The sequence below is a fragment of the Aedes albopictus genome, chromosome 3 (assembly GCF_035046485.1).
Source record: "Aedes albopictus strain Foshan chromosome 3, AalbF5, whole genome shotgun sequence".
Classification (NCBI taxonomy): domain Eukaryota; kingdom Metazoa; phylum Arthropoda; class Insecta; order Diptera; family Culicidae; genus Aedes; species Aedes albopictus.
Genome location: NC_085138.1, coordinates 314977166 through 315004313, shown reverse-complemented (window position 1 = coordinate 315004313; position 27148 = coordinate 314977166). Strand labels below are relative to the sequence as shown.

At 43.0% G+C, this 27148-nt stretch overlaps 2 protein-coding genes across 8 annotated transcripts in view; one reads left to right on the top strand and one right to left on the bottom strand.

Moving 5' to 3' along the window:
• The window catches only part of LOC109425809 (solute carrier family 12 member 4), an 836994-nt gene that overhangs the window by 170221 nt on the left and 639625 nt on the right, over positions 1-27148 (bottom strand). For all 7 annotated transcript variants that reach the window (XM_062842513.1, XM_029865597.2, XM_062842512.1 and 4 more), the window contains exon 8: positions 12597-12702. In XM_062842513.1, the coding sequence (XP_062698497.1) occupies positions 12597-12702 (106 nt within the window). The remainder of the gene's footprint in view (positions 1-12596; positions 12703-27148) is intronic.
• LOC134291494 (uncharacterized) lies at positions 4339-8079 on the top strand. Its single transcript, XM_062859277.1, has 2 exons — positions 4339-5532; positions 5592-8079. The coding sequence occupies exon 1, from the start codon at positions 4363-4365 to the stop codon at positions 5299-5301; it is 939 nt and encodes a 312-aa protein (XP_062715261.1). The 5' UTR covers positions 4339-4362; the 3' UTR covers positions 5302-5532; positions 5592-8079.

The window sequence follows — 27148 nt, the reverse complement described above, 5'->3', positions numbered from 1 at the left end:
GAAACCCAGTTGCAAATGTTAAAGGTGAAGCAAAAACAGATTGAACGACAGCGTCGCGAGTTGGAGGAGTTACAGCAGCTTTCTAAGCTGATTGAAGAAGAATCCGTGTGCAATGAAGATCTTGAGGAAGCAGCAAAGAGTGATACTAGCTACATCGATAAGGTACAAGGATGGATGAACTCATGTAATGCTGTAGAACCTGGTAGGTCGAGGCGGTCGAATATCGCTTCCGATGTTGACGTCAGTCAATTCTCATTGTTATTGCCGGATACTAACGTGAACAAAATGAGACGAATGCGTCAAACGCAGCAAAGGAGTTCCAGCGTGGTATTGGGACCAACGGCGCTTCAGATTGCTTCACGGCAGGTGTTTCCGAAAAACCTGCCTGCATTCTCAGGTCAACCGCAAGACTGGCCGCTGTTTATAAGCGCCTATGAACAAGCGAATGCATCGTGTGGATTCACCAATGCAGAAAACCTCGTCCGTCTTCAACAGTCGTTGCAAGGAAAGGCAATAGAAATAGTTCGGAGCCTGTTGCTGTTACCCGAAAACGTGCCAACGATCATCGAGAAGCTTCGTCGCCGCTTTGGTAATCCCGAAATTTTGTCAACGATGCTAGCACAACGAATTCAGAGACTCGAAGGACCAGATTCGGATAACTTGGAGTCTGTGATCGAATTTGGAAGTGCAATTGGTGAATTCATCCAACATCTAGAAGTTTCGAAACTCAGCGACCATTTGAAGAACCCCATATTAATGCAGAGCCTAATCCAAAAGCTGCCACCGTGTTATGCCATGCAATGGGTTGAATTCAAACGAAATTTCCGAGTGGTTGACCTGAAGACCTTCGGGAAGTTCATGGAGGATCTGGTTGATAAGGCATTAGAAGTGACGTTCGAAAGGATTGAAATAGGCTCTTCAAGAAGGCGTGAGAAACCAAAGGCCAAGGTTTACACTCATCTAATGAAAGAGGATTACGAGGAAAACTATGTCAAAAATAACCTGTTCGACAAAATACAGCCTACATCGGTACAGAGTTCTCAAAAAAAGGACTTCAGTTGCTCTATCTGTGACGAGCAGGGTCATTTAGGACGGGATTGCCGAGAGTTCCGGAACACAAGCTTGGAGCGTAGGTGGATGATGGTGAAGCATATGGGCCTGTGCACGCTTTGCATATTCAACCATGGGAAATGGCCTTGCAGATCTAAGGTGCGTTGTGAGGTGGACGGATGCAATGGTTTACATCACACATTGCTGCATCCTCCGATGACCGAAGGCGCCAATATGGAGGCACGTTGTAACAGTCACACTCTGCCGAGTAAAACCGCATTGTTCCGCATAATTCCCGTTACATTATATGGGGAAAACAGAAGATGCAACACGCTCGCCCTTGTAGATGAAGGATCGTCTACGTCACTGATCGATAATGAGATAGCTGAATTTCTTCAGTTAAACGGGCCTCGGGAACCATTTGAAATGCGTTGGACAAATGGAGTCAGCCGTACAGAAACTCATTCAAGAAACGTTGAGATGAGGATTACCGGAATCGATCAAAGAAAGGAATTTGAACTATGCGTGGCTAGGACAGTTACCAAGCTAGATCTACCGGCCCAACAGTTGGATGCAGATGAGCTAATCGAAGAGTTCCGACATCTGAATGGAGTTGAAATACAGAGCTATAAGCTAGATACGCCGAAGTTGTTGATCGGGATTGACAACATGCACCTTATCGCTCCGGTGGCCTCGCGTATCGGACAAAAGGGACAGCCAGTCGCTGTTAAATGCAAGTTGGGTTGGACAATTTATGGTCCGAGGCCGAACATACTGTCAGATGTCCATTTTCTTGGTCATCACCGATGTGCTTGCGACGAGTGTAGTAAAGCGGACCAGGACTTGAATCAAATGTTACGTGACAACTTTCAACTTGAAGCCGTAGGTGTTTCCCCAGTGCGATTGGAGTCAAAAGATGATTGCAAGGCTCGAGAGATTCTCGAACGGACTACAAGACGAATTGGTGACCGATTTGAAACCGGACTTCTTTGGAAAGATGGAGCACCGAATTTTCCTAAAAGTTACGCGATGGCGTATAAGCGAATGAAGAACTTAGAAGCTCGATTGGACCGGAATCCGAGCATCCGAGAAGTACTGCAGAAGCAAATTGACGAGTATGTGGCCAAGGGTTACGCGCATAAGATCACGGAAAGTGAAATGACAGAGACACCGCCGGAGCGGTGCTGGTACTTACCCTTGAACTACGTCGTCAATCCAAAGAAACCTGGAAAAATAAGGATGGTGTGGGATGCAGCAGCGAAGGCGAACGGTGTTTCGTTCAACGAAAGCCTTTTGAAGGGACCAGATCTGGTTGCATCATTGTCCGGAGTAATCAACGGATTTCGAGAGCGAAAGGTGGCGTTCGGTGGTGACATTCGAGAAATGTTTCACCAGATTTTGGTGCGACAGGAAGATAGACAGGCCCAACGTTTCTTGTTCAAATCAGATGTCAACCGCGAACCGGATATCTACGTGATGGACGTGGTTATTTTTGGTGCAAGCTGTTCTCCCTGCTTGGCGCAGTTTGTAAAAAATCTCAATGCTCAAGAGCATCTACAGGATTTTCCAGCAGCCGCAGACGCCATAATTCGTAAACATTACGTTGACGACTATTTCGATAGTGTAGATACGGAAGATGAAGCAATAGTACGAGCTAAAGAAGTCAGGAAAGTGCATGCAGACGCTGGCTTCGAAATACGGAATTGGATGAGCAACTCACCGATAGTTTTGGAAGAACTCGGTGAAGCGGAATCAAAAACGGCAAAGTCATTTGATGTAACTTCCGAGGCAGAAAGAGTTCTGGGAGTTATGAGGCGACCCGACACTGATTCGTTTGTATTCTCTACCGAATTCAGAGACGACTTGAGGCCTTACATTCAAGAAGGAGCATGGCCTACAAAACGAATCGCTTTACGCTGCATCATGAGCATGTTCGACCCGAAGCAGTTTCTGGCACCGATCTTGATTCACGGCCGTATCTTGATGCAGGACTTATGGCGAAGTGGCATCGGTTGGGATGAGAGAATTGGACCGGTACACTATGATCGTTGGCTTCGATGGACAGAGTTGTTTCCCCTAATAAATAATATAAGTATTCCTCGATGTTATCTCGGACGACTGAGTTCAACTGCATATGAGACAATGCAACTGCATGTATTTACGGACGCTGGAGAGGACGCGTATGGATGTGTAGCCTACTTCCGATTTGCAGATGGAGAAAGTGTGCACTGTGCATTCGTGGAGGCAAAGGCCAAGGTAGCACCTTTACAATACCTGTCTATTCCGAGGAAAGAATTGGAAGCAGCTGTACTAGGAGCGAGATTAATGAAGGCGATAAGTGAAAATCACTCAGTTGAGGCGAAGAAACGTTTTCTATGGACCGATTCGAACGCAGTTGCATCGTGGGTGAAATCGGACGTAAGGCGGTATAAACCATTCGTAGCCCACAGGATTGGTGAAATACTGAGTATTACAACTTCTGACGACTGGCACTGGGTGCCCACAAAATGCAATCCTGCAGATGACGTTACCAAGTGGGGACCGACAACACAAATAAATTCCGGTAGCAGATGGTTTTGTGGCCCAGATTTCCTGAGGAAACCCGAAAGTGATTGGCCTGCGCAAAGATGGAAACCGGTTGAAATTGAAGAAGAACTACGAGCTAGTGTGCTACTTCATGATATAGTTTTGCCAGACGCGGTGTTACCCAGGATAAAACACATTTCTAAGTGGAAGGTGCTGGTAAGAACGGTTGCATCAATCTACCGTTTTGTTTCCAATTGTCGGCGCAGAATAAACAAACTACCAATCGAGGCGCTACCGACCTTGAAAAAAGGACCTATGAAGATTCCAGGAGAGCAAGTTCCGCTGCGACAGGAGGAGTACCAGTTAGCGGAAAATTTTATCTGGCGTGTAGCACAAGGAGAACAGTTTCCAGATGATGTGAAAACGTTGATCAAAAATCAAGATCCATCCATTTCCCAGCGAAGAATGGTGGAGAAGAGCAGTCCTTTGTACCGACTGTCGCCATTCTTAGATGAACACGGAGTCATACGAATGGAAGGTAGAACTACAGCGGCGGACTATGCAACGTTTGATGTACGGTTCCCGATCATACTACCAAAGGAGCATATCATTTCCAGAAAACTAGTGGAGCGGTACCATCAAGAATGTGGTCACGGTAGTCGAGAAATGGTGGTAAACGAAGTACTTCAGCGGTTCTACATTCCATGCCTGAGATCTTTGGTTGACAGAATTGCACGAGATTGTGTTTGGTGCAAAGTTCAAAAGGCGAAGCCTGCGGTTCCAAGAATGGCGCCGCTTCCAATATCTCGGATGGCAGTGAGAGAACACCCATTCTCATACGTCGGTTTGGACTATTTCGGTCCGGTGGAAGTTGTTGTAGGACGAAGACGAGAGAAGCGATGGATAGCGTTATTTACGTGCATGACAGTGCGTGCTGTGCACCTAGAGCTGGTATACAGTTTAACAACACAGTCGTGTGAAATGGCGATTCGCCGATTCGTAAAGAGACGTGGGAGCCCGGTTGAGATCTTTTCCGATAACGGAACCAATTTTGTGGGAGCTAGTCGAGATTTAGCTGAACAAATCCGATCCATAAACTCGGAATGTGCTGATACGTTCACTGGAGCCAGGACAAAGTGGACGTTTAACCCACCGTCAGCACCCCATATGGGAGGCGTGTGGGAACGCATGGTTCGATCCGTAAAGGAAGCAATGGCAGTATTTGCACACGGAGAAAGATTAACGGATGAAATTCTACAAACAACTCTGATAGAAGCAGAAAGTTTGATTAACTCACGCCCGTTAACGTATGTTTCTACCAACGTACAAGAGGACAAGGAGGCACTTACTCCAAATCATTTTTTGAGGAGTTGTTCTTTGGTGGATTGCATGCCATCAAGGAACTCAATAGAGCTGGCTGATAGACTACGGAGCAGCTATAATCAAGCACAGTATTTAGCAGAAGAATTATGGAGGCGTTGGCAACGAGAATATCTTCCCATGATGAATCGGCGGACGAAGTGGTTCGATGAACGGACAACTGTGGCCATTGGAGATCTAGTATATGTTGCTGATTCAGAAAGGCGAAAAAGCTGGGAGCGCGGAGTCGTGGAAGAAGTGTTGGCAGGAAATGACGGAAGGATACGATCCGCAATGGTACGTACTAGCACAGGAATGAAAAAGCGAGCGGTAGCAAAACTAGCTGTACTGGAGATCGGAGGATAAAAGTGGTAAGCGCAGTGGTGATCACAATCGACAACAGGGCTTACGGGCGGGGGAGCTGTTACGCCGGGATAGGAAGGGTTCGTTGCGTGAACGCGGCCTTCCCAGTTTGCGATGACAAGCAGTGCCAATGACTGTCTAAACCTAGGGCGCTGACATGTTAGATGTATATAGCTACTCTTGAATGTTGATAGCAAAGTTTATTGAAGTGGATTGAAATTATTGCGTAAAATAGTAGGTAATCTAGTTAAATCATATATTCACCATCCAAATAAAATGTATATCTACTGCAGGCCTAGAATTGTTGCTGGAGAAGCAAGGTCTGAATCCTCGATTAACGATAGTGAGCGAGTTGATACTTACCGTGAGTAGTTATGTGGCACTGTAGATGCATGTGCTAATTGTGTAGTTTCGTTGTAGGGTATTAATTGTAGGGAGATTGGATGGTTCGCAGGCAGGATTGTTGATTGGAAAACTGAGTTTGTAAGTAATGGCAATGAATTATGTATTATGCCCTGGATTATATGATTACATCGCAATTTGAATTAAATATATTTTTAGTTTTGAGTGTGTCGAACAGTACTCCAAGAACAGTTTTCGATATGCTGCCCCGAACTCCTCCCAACAAATTATATCTAGAAACCTAAGGATGTTTTTTTTTTCAAAAATCTGATAAGGATTCTTTCTGGAAGGGATTACAAAAATTATTATAATGGACTTCCCCAGCATCTTGTGAAGGATTCCATGGAATTCTGAGAAGTATTCGTATATAAAACAGAAAAATTACCGCAGATTCCTGAAAGACACTCCCCCAGCATCTTTGAAAGGACTTTCCTAAAAATCTGAAAACAAGTGTCCCAGCACTCTGAGAGATATTCCTTTAGATTACTTTAAATTATTACACCAGAAACTCAAGAGAATCATCCCATAATCTTGTCAGGGATTTTCCCTGATTATTAAGATGGACTCTTCCAGAATCCTGAAAAAGGGATTTCTGGGAGCAACTGCTCCCGAATACAGAAAACAGAATTCTACTGGGATTCTCGTGGAATGCTGAGAGGGTTTCTTCCGAACCCTAAGAGAAATCACAAAATCTATGCGAGGGATTCTCAAAAATCCAAATTTCTCTAGATGATTCTGCCCAAAATCTGCCCGGAATCCTAAGAAACATTCCTCCAGAGGAATTTCGCCACAATTATGAGAATGCTGCGTATGGAAAGAGTAGGCGTTGCCGCGAGTGAATGTGTTTTGGTTTACATGTCACGCTTTTTTCGTGTCTTCGTGAAAATTTTCTACCGCGACTCCTCTTGTTATCTGTTTAGCACTACGCCACCGGGACGGGACAGAACTTCCGCGAGTGAAAATCAAAGTGTGGCCCTTCCAGTGTGCCGGAAGTGGTAGGTACAGCGCACGATCCAGCGCAAGTGTATCGAATCGAGTGCGTTCACGGTGAGCACGTTGCGGTGGAAGGTAGCAGCATTTTGTGTGGAAGAAGGTCGGCAGAAGTGATTCATTGGACAACCATATCGGATACTTTGCCACAATCTATCTGCTGCAGTCAAATCCAAGAATTTGCGTCGGAAAAACAAGCCAATGGGAACATTTGCTGTTGGATAAGCGTAACAAAGAATAATCGTCATTTTCTCCTAATTTGGTAAGCTCGTTTCATGCTTTCTTCTTGAATGTATTATCCGTGGAGTTGAAAACTGTGATTTTTCATTCACAAAAATCGATTTTGCTATGCCTTGTGTCTGTAGGAAAATCAACATCGATTAACACGTTTTATGAAAGTCATTATCATTCCGCTCATTTTACTTTTAAATTATTTAGCATTCTAATTTTCGTAGGATATTGTTTGACTGATACTTTTCAAGTCAAGTAGTTGCAGGAGACTTATCTTGGTGAGCCCGTCCCAATTGAACGCCTTGTTTTGCTGTTCTACTTTGTGTATATTTCAAAATAACTACACTAAATTAATTTCATAACAATCCAGTCCCATAGCTTAATCATAACCGACCTTTGCCGTACCAAAATTCCTTCTCCATTCTATTTACGAAAGCGTCGGTGAGTCGCTGGCATCTCGTTAAATAGATATCATCCCTTTCCTATTATCCCTTCCCATCCACATAACGTGTTTCTTATCGTTTCAGAGAGCGATCAATGGCGCTTAAGCCTAGGCTTGTTAGCCAGGACACATGGCCCAAATGCCTGTGCCCCAACCCGGAAGCAAAAAGGCCCATGGAGTGACACAATTTCTTAGCTACGTCACTCCCAACGTTGGTGTTAAAAAATCACTTAAACTCACATCAACACATCTACATGTTCAACTCACATACACTTACACAATCTGAATCTTGCCGCATCACTCGCTTATAGTGAATCCCCAATCAACCCATTCCAAAAATCCAACTCCTTGACACCTATGGGGGCGCCGGTGAGTCGCTGGCCTTTCATAAAGTAGGTGTCATATCATCACGTCCTTGCCTTTCCTCGTAACGGAGAAGATGGGTGTGGCCGGCAATGGAAGTTTTCATGTCTTTTTTACTTTAACCTCTGATTGGATAGGTGTTCCTAAATAGCATTCCATAAGCAATTAGAATAGGAGTATTAAAGTTTTAACATGAAAACTTTCAGTATGCAATCTACGAATTACTCCGTTACAACGCAACGCAACGCAACGCAATTATGAGAATGCTGCGTATGATTCACCAAAAAGTCTGAGAGGAGTTCCTGAGAAAGAATTCCTCAGAATTCTGAGTGGAATCCAAGTGATGGTCTTCCAGAATCCTTAGAGGAATAAACCCAGATCATCCAGAAATTTATTATAAGCCTGAAAGGGATTTCACCCTTAGTAGGGAACCATGGTACGAAAAATACCAAAATCCATAAATGAATTCCCTTAGAATCCAGAGATTCACTAGAACCAGCGGCGTCATGGTCGCGATTTTTTCCGCAGTCAAGTTCGCAGATTGTGAACAATTCTCGGTACCCGTAACGTAATTTATGTTTGGTTCCTTACTGTCAGAGCTGTCAGATCAGTGTAACACGCTAAAAAAAATATACACAAAAGGCAATTTACACGGAAAAAAAATACACGGTAATGAATATTTATTGGGTACCGGACTGGACACAGAAAATTTAATGGTTTTCTTTGGTACTTCGATGTCTTGAAATTAGTCTATGCTAGAACTATGATAGGTATTCCCATATAATACTGCTGAGAAAAATTCCCCCATAATTTTCAAAGGGACTCTTTCATAACTTTGAGGATTCTTCTAAATTCTGAGTGAATTTTCTTCAAAATGCTGAAAATTATCACACCAGCATCCTAAGAGACCTTATTCTAGAAAAGAGAGAAATACCCTTAAAATAGGAATTCTCGCTGAATTCTTTTAATGATTCCCCTTGAATCCTGGGAGAGATTAATCCAGTTTTCTTAGATGGATTCTCTCAGAATCTTTAATAGAAATTCTTCCAGAACCCTGATGGATTTCCTCAGATTCAAGAGATGGATTCTCTCTGAATCCTGTGACAGATTGCCTCAGAATCCTGAGAGAAGTTTTTCCTCGGGATTTTACCAGAATGCTTAAACGGATATCCCCAGACCACCCTGGCGGATTCTTCCAAATCCTGAGAGGGATTCTCCAGCAGTATTGATAGACATCCCGTTAAAATCCTGAAAGAGATTGCCCAAGAGCCCGGAGAGGGATTCTCCACAGTATTAAGAGAAATATATAGAATCCTGAGAGGAATTCTCAAAAAAAAAGTTCGGAATCCAGAGATGAACTGTCTTAGAATCCTGAGAAGAATGCGCTAGAATCCTGAAAGGGACTCTCTAGAGACTGAGAAAGATTCACTTAGTTTCTTGGGAGGGATTGACCAAGAAACCTGATTGAAGTGCCTCGATTTAGTGGACCCTAGTTTATACCCAAGTAACCAAGCTGTTAAAGCTGTACGTATTGCATAAATAACGCACATATATTGACATGCATTACTCTATATAAACTAGACATGGGTAACTCACTCGCGAATCGACTCGAAGAATCGATTCGCGAAACTGAGTGAGTGAACCACGATTCTTTTCAAAAGAGTTACGATTCACTCATATTCATTACAATTTAAACGAGTTGCCGAAAAAATGAGCTTGACTGCGTTTGGACTGCGTACTTAATAATGATTCAATGCTGAATATTTAATTTTTTACAAATTGATCAATTCATTCCTGTATTGTGTACCAGTGATTCGATTCTGAGTTGAAATGAACGAAAAAGAGTCAGTGCACATCGAAAACCATTTTTTTTTCTAATTCCAAAAATGAGTTACTGAATCGATCAAAAGAGTCGACTCTTTTTTGAGAGTGAGTCGGAAGCGATTTACTCTCAACATTGAATCAGTTTTCCCATCTCTAATATAAACCATTAAAGTTGAATTAAAGTGGGAAGTGGCGCCACTATTGATGAATTACGATTATACCAGTATATGTATATGCGCTTTGTGTATGCAATACGTACAGACTGCGACCAATGAATGATTTCAGAGAAGGAGGATTGCAAACGCATGGAGGATGTGTAGAGCGGCTTCGTTGGTTAAGTGGCAAAACGAGTGAAACGGAAGGCGGACCAATCGGCTAAAAAGCATTTAAGCCTTATGTGGCCAGCAGGGTACCCGGGTACCTTTTTCGATTTCAAATCTCGATATTTTTATGATTATTGAGAGTAGGAAGTTGCTGGAACAAAGAACTCGTGAATATATGTATATCTATTAATGAGGCTGATCGAATTTCGAAGTATGGAGGGGCAGGGGGAGGGGTTTTTTATTACGTGGAATGCCGGCAGGGTACCCGGGTACCCACGAATCTGAAATGATCATGTCATGTCCTTATACCATATTGAATTCCACATTTTTGAGCCTAGGATACCGTATAGTGGCCATTGCCAGCTAGGCCCCACGGGAAGCCTGATCCGAAATCGCAGCTACAAAGTCAACACGTTTAAGGCTTTTTACGGCATCATCAGCATCGGCAGCCATGTTGGATATGTGGCTCGAAATTTCAAAGTGATAATTCTCGGCCACTAAAGCGAATAGTCGTATGAAAAAGTATCACCCTATTTGCTCACTCGTAGTGATTGCGATGATACTTTTTCTGCTGCGTGGCTGCAAGATTGACAGTTTTTTATCACTTCAAAAACGCGAGGCAAACAATCATTGAAAAGCAAAAAGTCAATGATTCGTATGAGAGCTTGGTGATGCATCAAGACACCTTAATGATCCCAGGCTGGTCAGATACTATATGCTGAATCAAGTTTAGGATGATTGATACCGATATTGCCACTAACCTACAGAAAATTCCAAGCATTGTTTTGTATAAAAACATAAATTGCCAGGGCCCGTGGCGTAGTGGCTACACGTTTGCTTTATAAGAAGATGGTCGTGGGTTCGAACCCAGCCCCGGCACTTTCGTCAGTTGCTCTTTCCCCCTGAGAGCAGCTGACACTGACCCTCTTCCGAGCCCATGGCTCAAATGTACCCGGATACTTGGACATCGGCGAACGCAACCCATAATGGACCCCCAATCGGACTGGAAACAGGAACAACCAACAGCCACATATCAACATCCTCGTGCTCATCATTCTACCATGATTGGGTAGAAAGTAAAAGTAGCGCAACGTCAAACCAGTTCGATGTAGGGAATCGTGCCACTTGGGCGGTGGCTTCTATATTCGTCTGTTTTCCACTATAACTCAGTCAAATTTGAATTGACACAACTTTTGGAATGTGGTGAGATAGGTATAGTATCTACCCGTGTACAACATTTCAAGTCAATTGGTTCAAAATTGACTGAGTTATAGTGGAAAACAGACGAATATAGAAGCCACCGCCCAAGTGGCGCGATACCCTAGTACAATTAGAAATAGAATACATTTAGGCGCTGTACAAAGTGTATGTACAGCTTCCAATTGGAATCGCTCACACAGTGCCCTAGTGGACAATAGAGCTGTAAATTAGGTTAAGTGATTGAAAAAAAAAATCCGGAAATCCGGATTTTCCGGCACCTACGGTGATCGGACCGGTCTAACCAAATATTATATCGATAGATAATGAGTTTTTGAGTTGAATGAGCCAAAAAAAAAAAAAAATTAAATCGGTGGAAAATTGACGGAGATATGATCATTTCAGTTTCGTGGGTACCCGGGTACCCTGCCGGCATTCTACGGGTGTTTTTTTTTTGCTGGCCACACTACGGTTAACCACCCAGGGGACCTGGAGGTCTCAGGGGTGTTTCAGGAGGTTATATGGTAGTTCCAGAAGGTCTAAAGGGCGTTTCAGGAGACCTAAGGTGCGGTTCAGGTGGTTTCGAGGGGTATCAGGAGGTCTCAGGGCATCCAAGAGAACTTAAATTTACATGAATTTTTCTAAGAGTGTAGTCAAGTGACATGACTATGATATTGGGCGGCTCTGGTTTCAGGGAGTTTCCTGAGGGATTCAAGTGTGTTTCAGAGAGTTCCGGAAGGTTTCAGGAGTACTCTGATATACTTCCAGGGGGTCTTAGGGGCATTTCAAGGTGTCTCAGAAGCGTTTCAGTTTCGTCCCAGGAAGTTTCAGAGGGTACCTGGAGATCTCAGTGGTAATTCAGAGAGTCTCAGAGGGTTGAAGACGGCTCCAGGGGGTCTCAGGGGCGCTTCAGAGAGTCTCTGTAGGAGCGTCCGTTTTTATCTATGCACCCCTGGCCTATGGCATAAAAAAATGTAACAGTCGCGCTTAAATTTTGCATAAACGATATTGAACGTATCGATTTGGGCTCCAAAGTGGACTGGATCGGATAGTTAATTTGAACCATAACCGTGTTCCAGAATAGACGGTATATGCGCTGTTATTTTTTCTAAAGTGCAGCTAAAACATAATTAAATTTTATTGTTTTTTGAATGAAAAAAATTGAGAGTAATTGTTGCAAATATGAACATGAATCATAAAGTATATATGGGGATAATGCTGTTATAGTAAAACTGACTGAATTTTGAAATGTTTATATTTCCTGAAAAAAAGAATCGCGTGAAATGAATGGTTGAAATTGGCGCTTCTCTGAAGGCTGCACAACCTTCCATACTCCAAACATATATGTACTGATCGATTTTCAATTTGTTTCAAGTTCCTACCATGAACGAGATATTGAATTGTTTTAGAAATGAAAAGCCTACAGTTACCGGTGAAAGCAAATAAACTGAATTTGCGTTCGGAATGGCATTGTTGATTTGTTTTCATTCAATTATCATTGCTTGTTCAGCGCGGACGCAACTTACCCATTACGCAGAGCAGACCCGTGCCATAAACTCGGAAATTGTTGTACATCGCAGAGGCGTCTTTCGTGAAGTCTCCAAATATCGATAACCACGGGGCCATGTATGTCTGAAAGGAGAAAAGGAGAAACAAAGATGTCAGTTGTTAACGTAACGTAGTTTGGGACTTCAATAAATCCTGTTAGGTACAGATGTTTTTTGCTCTGCGTTGGTTCAAACATCTAGACCGCAGCTTCAACCAACATAGCTAACAAAATTTCATTGATTTGATTCAGGTCAGACCATGTAAGCCCCCATCGTTGTAATGTGGTAAACCAACCAACTTTCACTCTCCGTAACCATCGAAGCCAAACGGTAGAGATTTCTCATCCGTCGATGATGCTCGTGCTGCCGGCAGCGGTTCATCAACATCTGCACATCTATTATTCAGCAAACCATCATCATCAGTTCAGGGACTTGTCACCCTGCCTCGGCTCACAGGCTGACTGACACACAAACACACTTACAGATAACTATATAGGTATGTAGTGTCACCAGGCGGCAGGACCAGAGATGATTCCCTTGTAAACCTCCGTCTCATGGTTTACCGCCGAAGCACCAAAGTGGCACTGCCACACAGGATAGTTGAATTATAAACCAAGCACCTCTCACCTACATCCACAATATGTGTGTGTGGTGTGGCGTGGTTACTGGATGCCGATGAAAGCTTGCCGGAGAGACACGCTTCTTGTGCGCTCCTCAAGAAAGCATCGCACTGGAGCACATGGAGGAGGAAAAAAAAACGCTATCATCCAAACGATGCGATGTGTTGTGTAGGGGTACACTGGGTATGTTGAACACCAGCAAGGTACCAGGACAGATGGCCGAATTCTTCCTTTTTTGAATATGGGCAGTTACTTCTAGGAATTCGACCAAATGTTATTCAGGCCTCTGTAATAAGATCTCGAAACTGGTAATCTAACGGTAGAATTAGAACTTGGACTATGATCTAGTGAATTCCAAGGTGAATTCAGAGAGTAGAATTGATTCTAACATTGAATTTCTCGGATCATTGAGGTTTTGGATCTGAATATAGTACGAATTTACCCGAGTAGCATGCACGTTATAGATGAGTTTAATGAGTTGTTTGACCAACTTTGGATAAAGGAGAGTTACATAGGCTTATGTAGAACATGTGTGCTACTAGGGCATTTTAGGCATTCAGATGCAGGCTCATCGTACTCCGGCTAACCATCTTACCCAATCCACCCCTACGTAGAATAGATACGAAACCATACTTGAGGGACCAGGACCATCCCCAGCAGCAATTTGCTGACACACATTTGCTTTTCTTAACCATAAGCCAACCAGAGCAATTGTCCCGTCCCGGCACCTCTGAGCTACTGAACCCATCCGCCCCTCCCCTTTGGTACCCACTACCGTAGCGGAGTATCATCCAACCCATCCATCCCGCCGAAACCGGAACAGGAAAGGGAACTCTCTTCCACTCTGTGTCGCTGCTGACATGCTCTTCATTAGATAAGTTTTACTTGTAGAGCTGGTAGGTACGGTTGTCAGTTTGCAGGCTGCTCCGCTACCTGTCATATCCATCTACCACCGCCTCGCCACAACTTTTGAGTATTGTCTCCGGGGGAAAGTAACGGAAGTCACTTTTTGTGCAGCCTACCACTACCTTTACTACGTACCACGGTCAGATATAGTTAGTTTGTGGTGGCATGTGAGACTCTTTTTTAATTAATGTACTTAAGCAGAGCGGAAGGAATGTTTTCATGAGATAGAAGTTTTTCTGGATATTAATAGTAGCAGATACGGTGCGTGAGAGCGGTCCATTTTTTAGCGATGACAAGAAGATTTACTTTACACATTTTTGTTTGATCTTAACACCTTGATCTGTGAACACCCGGGATGACCTTATTTTAGTAGACATGCATACAGGGGGTGGCCAAAATGATTGGAATAGGCAACTTTTTTTCCTCTCACAAAAAAGTTCAAAACGTTGTAACTTTTTATATAGTGCATCAAAAATTTTGACTGTTTGTTAACCTTCTATATATGCATCATTGGTATAATTTTGAGCTCGATTGGTTAATGTTTCGTGAAGCTAGAATCGTTCTCGTAAAACACTATTTTTTAGACAACTTATTTTTGAACTGTCATATCTCGGAAACCAGTGAATCGAATTTAATGAACTTTTGAACGTTTATCAACAATACATTGATGCTTCTCATATCATTAAAATTTAGGTTATTTTTGAACGTTGAAAAAAGTTATCATGGATTGAAACTTTTTGGATGTTTCTCGAAAAAATATATTTTTTTTACATTAATGTTATTAAATTTTAGTGTTGATATCCAAAAATTTTCCGCTTCTTTTCTGAAGATATCTCTGACAAGATATATAAGAGCCTATTTGTAATGAAAGAATAATACATTTAGTAATTTTTGTATGATATTGTAAATTTGACTTATTTTCCTCTATATGGGTCAAAATGTCAAACCGGTATAACTCTATTCATCGTGAGAAAATATTACACTGCATAGCGTCGTATCAAGTATCAATATATTGTTGATAAACGTTAAATTTTTTATTCAAATCGGTTCACTGGTTTCCTAGATATGACAGTTCAACAATTTTACAGTGGTTTTCGACTGGTAGATTCTGATACTCGGAGTTTTTAGCGTGAATAGTGAAATGCGCTAAAAACGACAAGCCATCACATGATATATGCTCACAAACGTAAACGATAGATCTAATTTCCCCTAGAAGAAGGTTGCCAAAAACAGCCGAAACGTCGGGCAGTTAACAAACTACCGTTTGAAATCATAAGACTGAATAGTAGTATGGGACAAACATCAAATTCTCGCTCCAGTCGACTTTTTTGATTCCATTTAGGTCCCATATGAACTGTGCAAAATTTCAGCGCAATCGGTGAAACTATAATTTGGCGCAAGCGGTTCAAAGTTTTCATAGGATTTACTATGGGAAAAGTTACATTTTCAGATAAAAATTCCCAGAGATCGCCCTTTGTTTCCTTAATTCAAATCGATCAATGCTTCTTGTAGGAAAATCATTTATGAAACTTGTGTAAAAAGTTATTGATTTATTACCGATTAGTGATCCAACAAACGGCTTTTTGTTCTGATTTATCAGCAGCACTGCTGCTATCGTTGCTGCATGGGGTGGCGGGTGGCATCACCACCCCCAGAAACAGCAGCAGCCAAGGCAGCAGCTACAGTGTTGCTGATAAAACAAAACGAAAAGCCTTTCGTTGGATCACTAATCGGTAATAAGTCAATAACTTTTACACAAGCATCCAATTGTTTTGCGGTCTTCGAAGGAAAGTTTCATAAATGATTTTTCTACAAGAAGCGTTGATCGATTTGAATTAAGGAGACAAAGGGCGATCTCTGGGATTTTTTGTTTGAAAGTGTAACTTTTCCCATAGTAAATCCTATGCAAACTTTGAACCGCTTGCGCTAAATTATAGTTTTACTGATTGTGCTGAAATTTTGTACAGTTCATATGGGACCTAAATGGGATCTAAAAAGTCGACTGGAGCGAGGATTTATTTTTTCATACAAGCGTGTCCCAGACTACTGAATAGCCGAAAGCTCCGAGTAACAGTTCAGCAATTAGTTGTGCAAAAAATAGTGTTTTACCATAGCGGCTCTAACTTCGCAAAACATTAACTAATCGAGCTGAAATTTGTACCAATCATGCACATATTGGGTTTCTCATTAATGTTTAGACTACAGTGGCGTTTCGGTTTCATCACTAGTCGTTTTAATCACTACTCGCCCAAATTCACGGTTTTCTGTTCGATTATATCACGATTTTTATTTCGTTTTTATCACACTTGTTTCAAAACATTCCGAAATCAATATAAAATCAATACAGCATTGTCCAGTTCACCAAAACAGTTAAAAAATATAAGCTACGACTTATATATTTTGCAGCGAAACGATTTTGGATAAAAAATTTACATTTATTTCTCGTTTCGCTAAATTCACGGTTTCGTTTATATCACGGTAAAATTTTTTTTGACCGTGATAAAACCGAAAAATCACTGTACTGTGATAATTTGAGAATCCACTGAATCATCATTTCCCAGCAAAATTTCACACTAATCAAACTTATTTTGTTTACCTGTTGTGCACCCAACGCCCCTGTCTTGAACTCAACCGAACTTGTGCATGCCAGCCGCTGCGAAGTCGTGTGCGAAATTCGACTGTGATGATAATGAATTTCGGCCGAGTCTAAATGGGTGCAAATGTCGCAATATAATAGGTGAATAACAGTCAAAAATTGAGAATTTTTGATGCACTCTATGAATAGTTACAGCATGTTGAACATTTTTGTGAGAGAAAAAAAAGTTGCCTATCCCAAACATTGTGGCCATCGCCTGTACATATATTGTTTGTTTTCTAACATTTTATCCTGGAGTATATTTTATAGTCTCTAGGAGAATAAAATAAAATCGAAAAAGAAATAAGTGGAAGCAGCTATTCTCGTCATTTTATAATTATTACAAGCAAATTTGTTTAAACATTTCAAGGGTTTATACTTGGTGCACAGTTAGTTTTGAGGTTAGGGAATCGCCACTGCTTGATACACCTGTACTGCCGTGAATCGCATATCAGTCCCATCTTTGCTGGATTTCCTATGCAAATGGGACAAGTATGCGATTCAAGGCAGTGTACTGTCTGAAATTAACACTAAATGAATTGATTCATTTTTCATCCCGGATCCTTATACCTTACCTTGTTGGCTACAAAGTAACTTTACTCCAATGCCGAGCGTATAGTAGAGCACCATCTTCGTCGGTCTTGGGCGATGTTCCTCCAGTTTCCTCGAACGTGTAGGGATCGTAGATCTTCTTCAACCGCGTGCAGCCAGCGAGTTCGCGGCCGCCCACGAAGTCACCTACCTCTACCGGGTTCTCTGCTGAATATTGTTTTCGCTATTCTTTCTTCCGACATTCGCACTACGTGTCCAGCCCACTGAAGTCTGCCGTATTTTATACGTTTCACAATATTCGCATCTTCGTACACTTGGTACAACTCGTGATTCATGCGTCTGCGCCACACTCCATTTTCTTGTTTCCCACCGAGAATTGTCCGCAGCACTTTGTGCTCAAAAACTCCAAAAGCTTTTCGGTCTACCTCCTTTAACGTCCACGCTTCGTGACCGTAGAGGGCAACCGGAAGAATCAGCGTCTTATACAGAGCGAATTTTGTTTGCGTTTGCAAGTTACGGGACCTAAGCTGGCTACGCAATCCGTAAAAGGCCCTATTCGCAGCTGCAATACGCCTTTTCACTTCACGGGAAACGTCATTGTCACATGTCACAAGTGTTCCAAGATAAACAAATTCTTCAACAACTTCAAACACTTCCCCATCAATCACTACCTCAGCACTAACACCACTAGGCCTGCTTTTGTCTCGACCCGCTATCATGTACTTCGTCTTGGTAGAGTTAATCGTCAAGCCTATCCTCGCTGTCTCTCTCTTCAGAGGAGCATAAGCTTCCTCCACTGCCCTACGATCGATGCCGATGAGATCAATATCGTCCGCAAAACCGAGGAGCATGTGCGACCGTGTGATGATAGAGCCATTCCTCTGCACGCCTGACCTCCTAATCGCTCCTTCGAGTGCAATGTTGAACAATAAATTTGAAAGAGCATCCCCCTGCTTCAATCCATCCAAGGTCACAAACGACGTAGACACTTCGTCCGCGATCCGAATACTTGATTTTGATCCATCCAGCGTTGCGCGTATCAGCCTAATTAGTTTCGCCGGAAAACCATGTTCTGACATTATCTGCCAAAGCTCATTTCTTTTCACTGAATCGTACGCTGCTTTAAAATCAATGAACAGATGGTGAGTCTGCAAGTTATATTCCCGAAATTTATCTAGGATCATCCGCAGGGTAAACATTTGATCCGTCGTTGATCGGCCCTCACGAAAACCAGCCTGGTATTCGCCGACGAAGGACTCCTCAAGAGGTCGCAGTCTGTTGAACAGGACACGCGACAGTATCTTATACGCCGAATTTAAAAGGGTAATCCCTCTGTAATTGGCACACTCCAGTCTGTGCCCTTTCTTGTAGATTGGGCATATGAGGCCATCCAACCAACTAGTGGGCAATTCTTCATCCTCCCAAATCTTTATAATAATCTGATGGATTGATTGATGTAGCTGCTCGCTTCCGTGCTTAAGAAGTTCGACCGGGATCTCGTCCTTCCCTGCAGCCTTGCTGTTTTTCAGCTCCTTAAGGGCCTTTTTAACCTCATCCAGTGTTGGTGGTTCCACTGCTTGACTGTCATCCATTATGTTAATCCTGTTCCTGGGTGCTCCTTCGCTGCTACCATTCAACAAATCTTCGAAGTGCTTCTTCCACCTGGCTGCCACCATTGTTTTGTCTGTCAGCAAATTTCCTTCCCGGTCATTGCACATGGCGGGCACTGGCGCAGTCTTGTGCCGCGCGCCATTGACAGTTGCATAAAATCTCCGCATATCGTTCCTGTCCATACTTTCCTGCGCTTCAGCAATAACACTCTCTTCGTGTTGCCGTTTTTTCCTGCGGTGGATTCGTTTCTCTTCTGCTCTTGCAACCCTGTACCGCTCTCTGTTCTGCCGGGTACCGGCCACTAGCATTCGACTTCTGGCGGCATTCTTTTCGTTCGTCGCTCGTTGGCAGTCCTCGTCAAACCAACCATTACGTTGGCGTCGCTGAGCGGTACCAAACACCTCTTGCGCTGTTGTTGTCACTGCTTCGTGGATACTTCCCCACAAGCTGTTGACATCTCCAGATCCGTTGGTCTCTCCTATCCTCTCGTCTAGCTTCTGATGGTACTGTGCAGCAACCCCTTCGGCTGACAAGCGCTGGATATTGAAACGCATCGTCCTGTTGTTTCTTGAACTCGTGACGCTGGATAATCGCGCCCGAATTTTTGCGGCTACAAGATAATGATCCGAGTCGATGTTCGGGCCTCTGTAGGACCTCATCCCGGATCCTTATAATAGTCCCAAAATATTTCACGTACTGTATCAGGTACCATAGCTCAGCAACCGTCAGTCAAAATTCACGGCATCAAGGTTGGGAAAAAGAACATGGCTAATAAGAGCACGGTCGGAATTTTTATGACGCTATAAAAGTGCTATCGTGCTTCCGATTTTCTACAACGTGAAGGGTGCGAGTCTCAGGAGGATGGCCTATTCCTGAAAAAGGGAGTGCTGCTCCTGTTCGTCTAGCTATCTATCTACAACTTTTGTTCTACAGAGAGACGATCCAAAAATATAGTACTGCCCCCCCCCCTCCCCTCAGCGAAAAGGGCTTGGTGGCTGGTGGTGGTGCTGCGCTGGTGACTCCTCATCATGGTCAATCTCGGGAAAAAGTTTCGATCCCTTGCGGCTAGGTTGATGAGGAGGTAAACCCCGCCGTCGTCGCCATCGTTCATCCCTCGCATACACCCGAATCATCATCGACTTACCCTGCCAAACCCTGCGGGAGCCCCGCAATGACAAGGTTCTTAGAAATTGATGAAGCATTTTTTATGGTTCTATCAAGCAAATACACTCGTGTCAAGAGAGCTCGGAGCTAACCTCATCACGAAGCTGCTGCTGCTGTTTCTTGTGTCATTTTGAAGTTGCTGGGAACAGTCAGTGGCTTCGGTTGCGGATGGCGGTGACCTTCCGCTGCTGCCGCTGCTGCTGTGGATGAAACTTGGTTGGAGAAGAATTTTCTTATTGCTGTGGTTGTGGTTCGTTTGCACGTTGGAAAATTGTCGTCTCTGTAAGGGGTATGCCGGCCGGCACAGAAAATTCGTGGTTTCGCTGGTTAAAAGTCGCGCTTGGTAAGAATGGTGGTTGTTATTTTGAATAGATTAATATGTTATTACATTGTCTCCATATATCCATTTAAGGTGCTTTTTAGAAGTGCATAGTTGTTGTCAATACACTACCTACTGAAATTATTTTAATGATCTATTATAATCAGGTTTAGAATGTAGCGCTATGCAGTTTTTTATGATGATTTTTGCAAACTGCATAAAATTTTGAACGAATTGATGGATCAAGTTGTCAATGATATTTTAACATAAACCTATGAGCGTGAAAAATGTCCGCATTCAGATGTTTAAACCATTTTTCAGAGACTCAACAGGATAAATTCTGATACACTGACAATGGATGAACCAGTATCACCACCCACTGTCATAGCTGTTAGGAAACAACGCCCTGTTGATTGAATTATGCTCACCGCAACAAAACGTGCTCAACAAGCCAAAAATTGGCTTCCCCAAGAATAATAGCAGCAAATGAACCCTTAGGATTGGTTCCCAGCGATGAAGAAAATGTGCTGGCTCAGAAAGAAAGAAAAAAATCATCAGGTGTCTTCTGTGGAAGCCTTCTCCTTAATAAGAATTCAAGTGTTGTCGTCAACGCCATTGTTGGCCCTGTCACCGAGGTCGTTGTTGAAACCGGGCAAAATTTAGGATTCGATCATCACCTCTGCCGGTAGGTAGTTATCCGTCCAAATACAGGTTTCGATTTGTTGGTACTTCGGTCGAAGAGTCTGAAGGTCGAGAACACAACAATCCAAATGCTGATTCAAAAAAAATAGAAACAGTAAGGACGGTGAAGCGGAGAGATTTCCTTTTTGAAATTCTCATTTTTTTTTCGTGACGGCTGAACATTGGCGTAGCTTGCCAGGGTGGGTTTGTCGTTGAACACCCGGTTCAATTCATTTTAAGCCATTTGTTAACATATTCGTAGCTTTTTACGTCATTCAAAGCTGCGATATGTAATCTACGAATCTTCTGGAAGCTTGGCGAATATTTTAATGTCTGTTACGATGTTCTAGGTCATGCACATTATTATTAAGTTCAGAATATACGTTCTACAGCTTACAGAGTTTATTTCTTGGTTGCATAGAGTTATATTACACAACCATCAAGGCTCGTAAAATGATAACATAGAATATGAAATATTTCCGAAATATTGTGGATTGTCCCAACTGTTTTACAATTCAGAATATGGAATCTACAGCCGTAACAACAAGTGGTTTTGCTGTTTTGAGTTATGCAATATTACCAACCGTAAGAACTGTATCTCCGGGAAGCTAAAGAGACGTTTTCAAATATCTAGACCATAGGTTCCCACACTTTCAGGTCGCGCGACCTCCTTTTGCCAGCAGACGTAGTTTTCGCGACCCCCCATAGAAATTCCCTCATTTAATCTCTGTTACAGTTAAATATTTCAGTGTCCCTCGCGACCCCCTGGATTAAGACCGGCGACCGCCCTGGGGGGTCGCGACCCACAGTTTGGGAAACCATGATCTAGATGAATTCCTTCAGTTGTAGGAACTTCATAAAGCTGTTCTTGAGTTCTGTACTAGAAAGTAATGATACTAACATTCCGATCGTAAACATGATTGGTTATACCAAGTCACAATCTTGATTCTATTTAGTTTTATTTGTTTTTATGATAGCTTTATCACAGCATTGCATAGTCTAATTAATCTTGTCATTGTATCTTCTGAGCATAACTATGCTTCATCAATATGTGGTTTTAAAACGTTCTCTAAGAATACTTGCGAATCAGTGCATAAAACCACTAACACAATAAGAACTATTGACCTTAATGTGAGTTTAAGAGGCTCTCGTAGTTATCTTCAATTTTTTATCGCTCTTGAGCAAGAGTAACTGTTCTCGAGTTAGAACAATTTGGTAAATGAAAAAAAAAAACTTCAGCACCAGATTCCGATTTTCGTCGATCCACTATGGCATCCGTCCCGAAACCCGACCCTGAAGCGACGCATCGCCAAATTCCTTCGGTTTCAGCATCCAAAAGGAGGTAGGTCTTATCATTGGACGCCAATTAACGTGCAATCGGTAAATTCATCGGGAAGTCGCCGGAACTTTCTAAAGAAGATTCACTAAGAATCCCCCTTGGAATTCCTATAGTCGTTTCGTTGGGAATATCTATAGAAGCTTCGCCGGAATTAGCGTATTTTTCCAACAGTTTAGCCTGAAGTTCTGGAGAATTGGGTTCTTTAGGGTTATCCGGATTATTTCATAATCGGATTCTTCGCCCAAAACTTAGTCGAAATCCAAAATTTTATAATTTTTGGAGCCCGGGAATTAAAAATAGTTGCATTTAAAGTTTGTATGGGGAAAATATTTTTGTTCGGGTCGAACTGTCACTTTAACGATTGAACTGTCATTCTATCCACGAAAATTATAACTGTTTTGTTAATTTAACCATCAAAACAAAGGCGTTGGAATCCAATAAAATCACGTTATACTCAGAAAAATGAGCTCTTTCGATTTGGCGGTAGAACATAGCAATATTTTATTCACTAAACAACCCAATTCTTTTTGTATGTACCGCGAACTTTTCTAGAAGTTTTACCAGGAGTTCCTCTAGACACTCCTACGGGAACTCAACAGTTCTACCAGACATTCATCTAAGAGTTCCACAAAGAAGCTCCACCGGGAGCTCCTCTACGACTTTCACCGGAATTCATGTAGGAGTTCCACTGATAATTTTTGTAAGTTTTCCACCTGGAATTCCTCTAGGAGTTCCACCAAGAATTTCTGTAGGAGTTCCATCTGGAATTGTTCTACAATTTCCACCGAAAATTTATGTCACAATTTCACTGGGAAATCTCTTCCACATTCGAAAATTATTCTGGAAATTCTTAAAATTTCTGGAATTTTCCCTCGATATCATTCGGAGGTTCTCTGAAGATTTTTACCAGAAATTCCTCCAGAAATATTCTTGGAATCGTTTTGGTAGTTTCTTTGGAAATTATTCCAGTGCTTTCTCTGGGAATTTCCCCAGAAACTTCTCCAGAAATTCTTCCAGGATTCTTTTTTTTTTTTTTTTACTTATTCGTTTATTTGGAAGGCTCGGGCGCCACATGGGCATAACTGAGCCGAAATCTTTTGTTTTTTTTTACAATGGTTATACATTTTACAATTTATTACTGCCTTAAAACTATGTTAGTTTGGGAAGCCGAAGTACTCGCGGCTGTTTCGAGGTTAAGGATTGAAGAAAAAAAAAATGGGAAGGACGGATTTATGGGTTTAAAACTAAATTATTTGCTAACTTATACTAAAACTTTGATGGGACAAATTGTCCATATCTGTAACGGAACCAAAAAGAAAGGACTTTATCGGTAGAAAACGACAAGAAGAGGACAAACGGAAGGGGGTGACGACAGACAGGGGCGAACAACAAAACCAAAAGGCGGACAACGAAAACAAGGAACGTACTACATCAAACTCTGACATCAACACGTTTCAAAAACTGGTAAATCAGGTTCATGTATTCCAAATCAAGTCCTGCCAACACTTCTCTAACGGGTTTCTGTTGTTTTCCTCGGACCCGGAGAATTTCATGTAGCTCAGATCTGACCTCACGATACTCATTGCATCCCCACACGACATGTTCGATATCCTGGTAAGCCACGCCACAGACACAGAGATTGCTTTCTGAGAGCCCAACACGGAAGGTATGTGCGTTCAACAAATAGTGGTTGGACATCAACCGACACATTACACGAATGAAATCGCGGCTCAAATCCAACCCTTTGAACCATGGCTTCTTCGACACCTGTGGAATGATGGAGTGCAACCATCTACCCATCTCTCCATCTCTCCATTTGTGTTGCCAGCTGATCAAGGTCTCCTGACGGGCCAATGCAAAAAATTCGTCGAAGGCGATTTGACGCTCATAAATATCGCCTTCGCTAGCGCCCACCTTAGCCAGAGAGTCCGCTTTCTCATTGCCCGGAATTGAGCAATGTGAAGGGACCCAAGCTATGGTGATGATGTATGAGCGTTTGGACAAAGCACTCAAGACTTGGCGTATTCCTTTCAGGAAGTACGCTGAGTGCTTCATCGGTTTCATTGACCGAACAGCCTCCAGAGAGCTTAGACTGTCGGTAAAAATGAAGTAGTGCTCAGGTGGGAGAGTGCGAATGTACTCTAAGGTGTAGTATATAGCCGCTAGCTCAGCAATATATACCGAACATGGCTTTTGAAGCATAAAGGTGGCGCTATGAAATTCGTTGTAGACACCGAATCCAGTCGAATCATCGGTTTTGGAACCATCTGTGAAGAACTGTCTGGCCCCGCTAACATGCCCGAACTTACTTGCAAAAATTTGTGGAATACCTATGGAACGAAAAGATTCCGGTATACCGGTGATCTCATCCTTCATAGAGAGATCAAAATCCACAGAGGAGCTGTCGAAGTCTGAGAAGTTGTCACGATTGGTGTTAACCGGAGATGGGCTTACCTCCAGCGTCATGTACCAGTAGTACACACTCATAAAACGAGTTTGGGGATTCTGTTCGAGCAACTTTTCGAAGTTTTCTATGACCAACGGATTCACAACCTCGCATCGGATGAGGAACCGGAACGACAACTCCGCAAAGCGGTCTGTCAGAGGCTGTACACCAGCAAGTACCTCTAAACTCATTGTGTGAGTCGAGTTCATGCAACCTAACGCGATCCGAAGGCAACGGTACTGAACCCGTTGAAGCTTCAGCAAGTGTGTTTTCGCCGCGGATTGAAAACAGAAGCTACCGTATTCTAAAACCGATAGAATGGTTGTTTGGTACAGCCTGATCAGATCTTCCGGGTGTGCTCCCCACCATGTTCCGGTAATAGTTCGCATAAAGTTGATTCGTTTTTGGCATTTCTGTATCAGATACACAATGTGCTTCCCCCAGGTGCATTTGGAGTCGAACCAGACGCCGAGGTATTGTGAAGACATGCTATGAGTGATTGTCTTACCCATCAGAACGAGCGGAAACTTTGCCGGTTTGTGTTTTTTAGAAAAGACAACCATCTCAGTTTTCTCCGGAGAGAACTCGATACCCAGCTTGAGAGCCCAAGTAGACAAATTGTCCAAAGTATCCTGTAGTGGTCCTTGCAGATCGACTGCTATTGATCCCGTTACAGAGACAACACAGTCATCCGCAAGCTGCCTTAACGTGCAGTTTTCCATGAGACAATCATCTATGTCTCTAACATAAAAGTTGTAAAGAAGGGGGCTTAGACATGAACCCTGGGGGAGGTCCATGTAGCTAATTCGTGAAACTGTCAAGTCACCATGAGCGAAACTCATCTGCTTCTCAAACAGCAAATTATACAAAAAGTTGTTAAGAATTGGGGAAAGGCCACAGTCGTGTAGTTTGTCGGAAAGAACATCGACACAAACTGAATCAAAAGCACCCTTAATATCCAAAAACACTGAGCCCATTTGCTGCTTTTGAGCAAAGGCAAGCTGAATTTCTGAAGAAAGCAACGCAAGACAGTCGTTCGTACCTTTGCCTCTGCGGAAACCAAACTGTGTGTCTGACAACATGCCATTCGATTCAACCCATTTGTCCAGTCGAAAGAGAATCATCTTCTCCAACAGCTTCCGTAGACAAGACAACATCGCGATTGGACGGTACGAATTATGATCCGACGCGGGTTTCCCGGGTTTTTGAACAGCTATCACCCTCACTTGTCTCCAATCATCCGGAACGATGTTGTTATCCAGGAACTGATTGAACAAGTTCAACAAGCGCCTCTTAGTGACGTCGGGGAGGTTTTTAAGCAAGTTGAACTTGATTCGATCCATTCCTGGAGCGGAATTGTTACATGAAAGAAGAGCAAGTGAGAATTCAATCATTGAAAACGGCCTATCCATGTCGTCCCTATCGTCGGAAACATCACGAATTATTCGCTCCACGGGCACGGAATCTGGACAAACTTTTTTTGCGAACTTGAGGATCCATCGAGGAGAGCTTTCTCGATCCTCGTTGACCGACGACGCGTTACGCATTCTTCTACCGACGTTCCAAAGAGTTCTCATCGAAGTCTCGCGCGGCAAACCCTCGACGAACCGACGCCAGTAACCGCTTTTCTTCGCCTTGATCAAGTTCTTGAACTTGCTTTCAAGGGAAGCGAACCGCTTGAAGTTTTCGACCGAACCGCGTTTCCGAAACTCTTTGAACGCCGCGGATTTCTCGCGATATATTTCTGTACACTCACTATCCCACCACGGATTGGGGGGTTTCCTGCGAACCGACGGACCTGGCACTGGTCGACGTTGTGCCTGACGCGCACTACTGATGATCAGTTCTGATAGAAACTGATACTCTTCCCGCGGTGGAAGGACTTCTACCGATTGTTCACCGTCGATAATTGCTTCTGCGTACTTCTCCCAGTCAATGTGCTTGGTGAGATCGTAGGCGATGTCGATAGATGGAGGTTGATGTGACCCATTGGAAACAGAAACAACAATCGGCAGATGATCACTACCATGAGGATCCTGGATAACCTTCCATGTACACTCCAGCGATAGTGAGCTCGAACAGATTGAGAGGTCTAATCGGCTGTTTCTAGGGCTGCCATCTTGAGCTGGAGGTGCCACTCGTGTAACTTCTCCGGTATTCAAAATTGTCATGTTGAAGTCGTCGCAGAGGTCATATATCAACGTTGAACGGCTGTCATCGTACAGTTCCCCCCAGCCTGTACCATGGGAGTTGAAATC

Bases quoted from the DNA above. Each gene is read 5' to 3' on its own strand.
- LOC134291494 (XM_062859277.1), top strand. From the start codon at position 4,363: ATGGCGCCGCTTCCAATATCTCGGATGGCAGTGAGAGAACACCCATTC.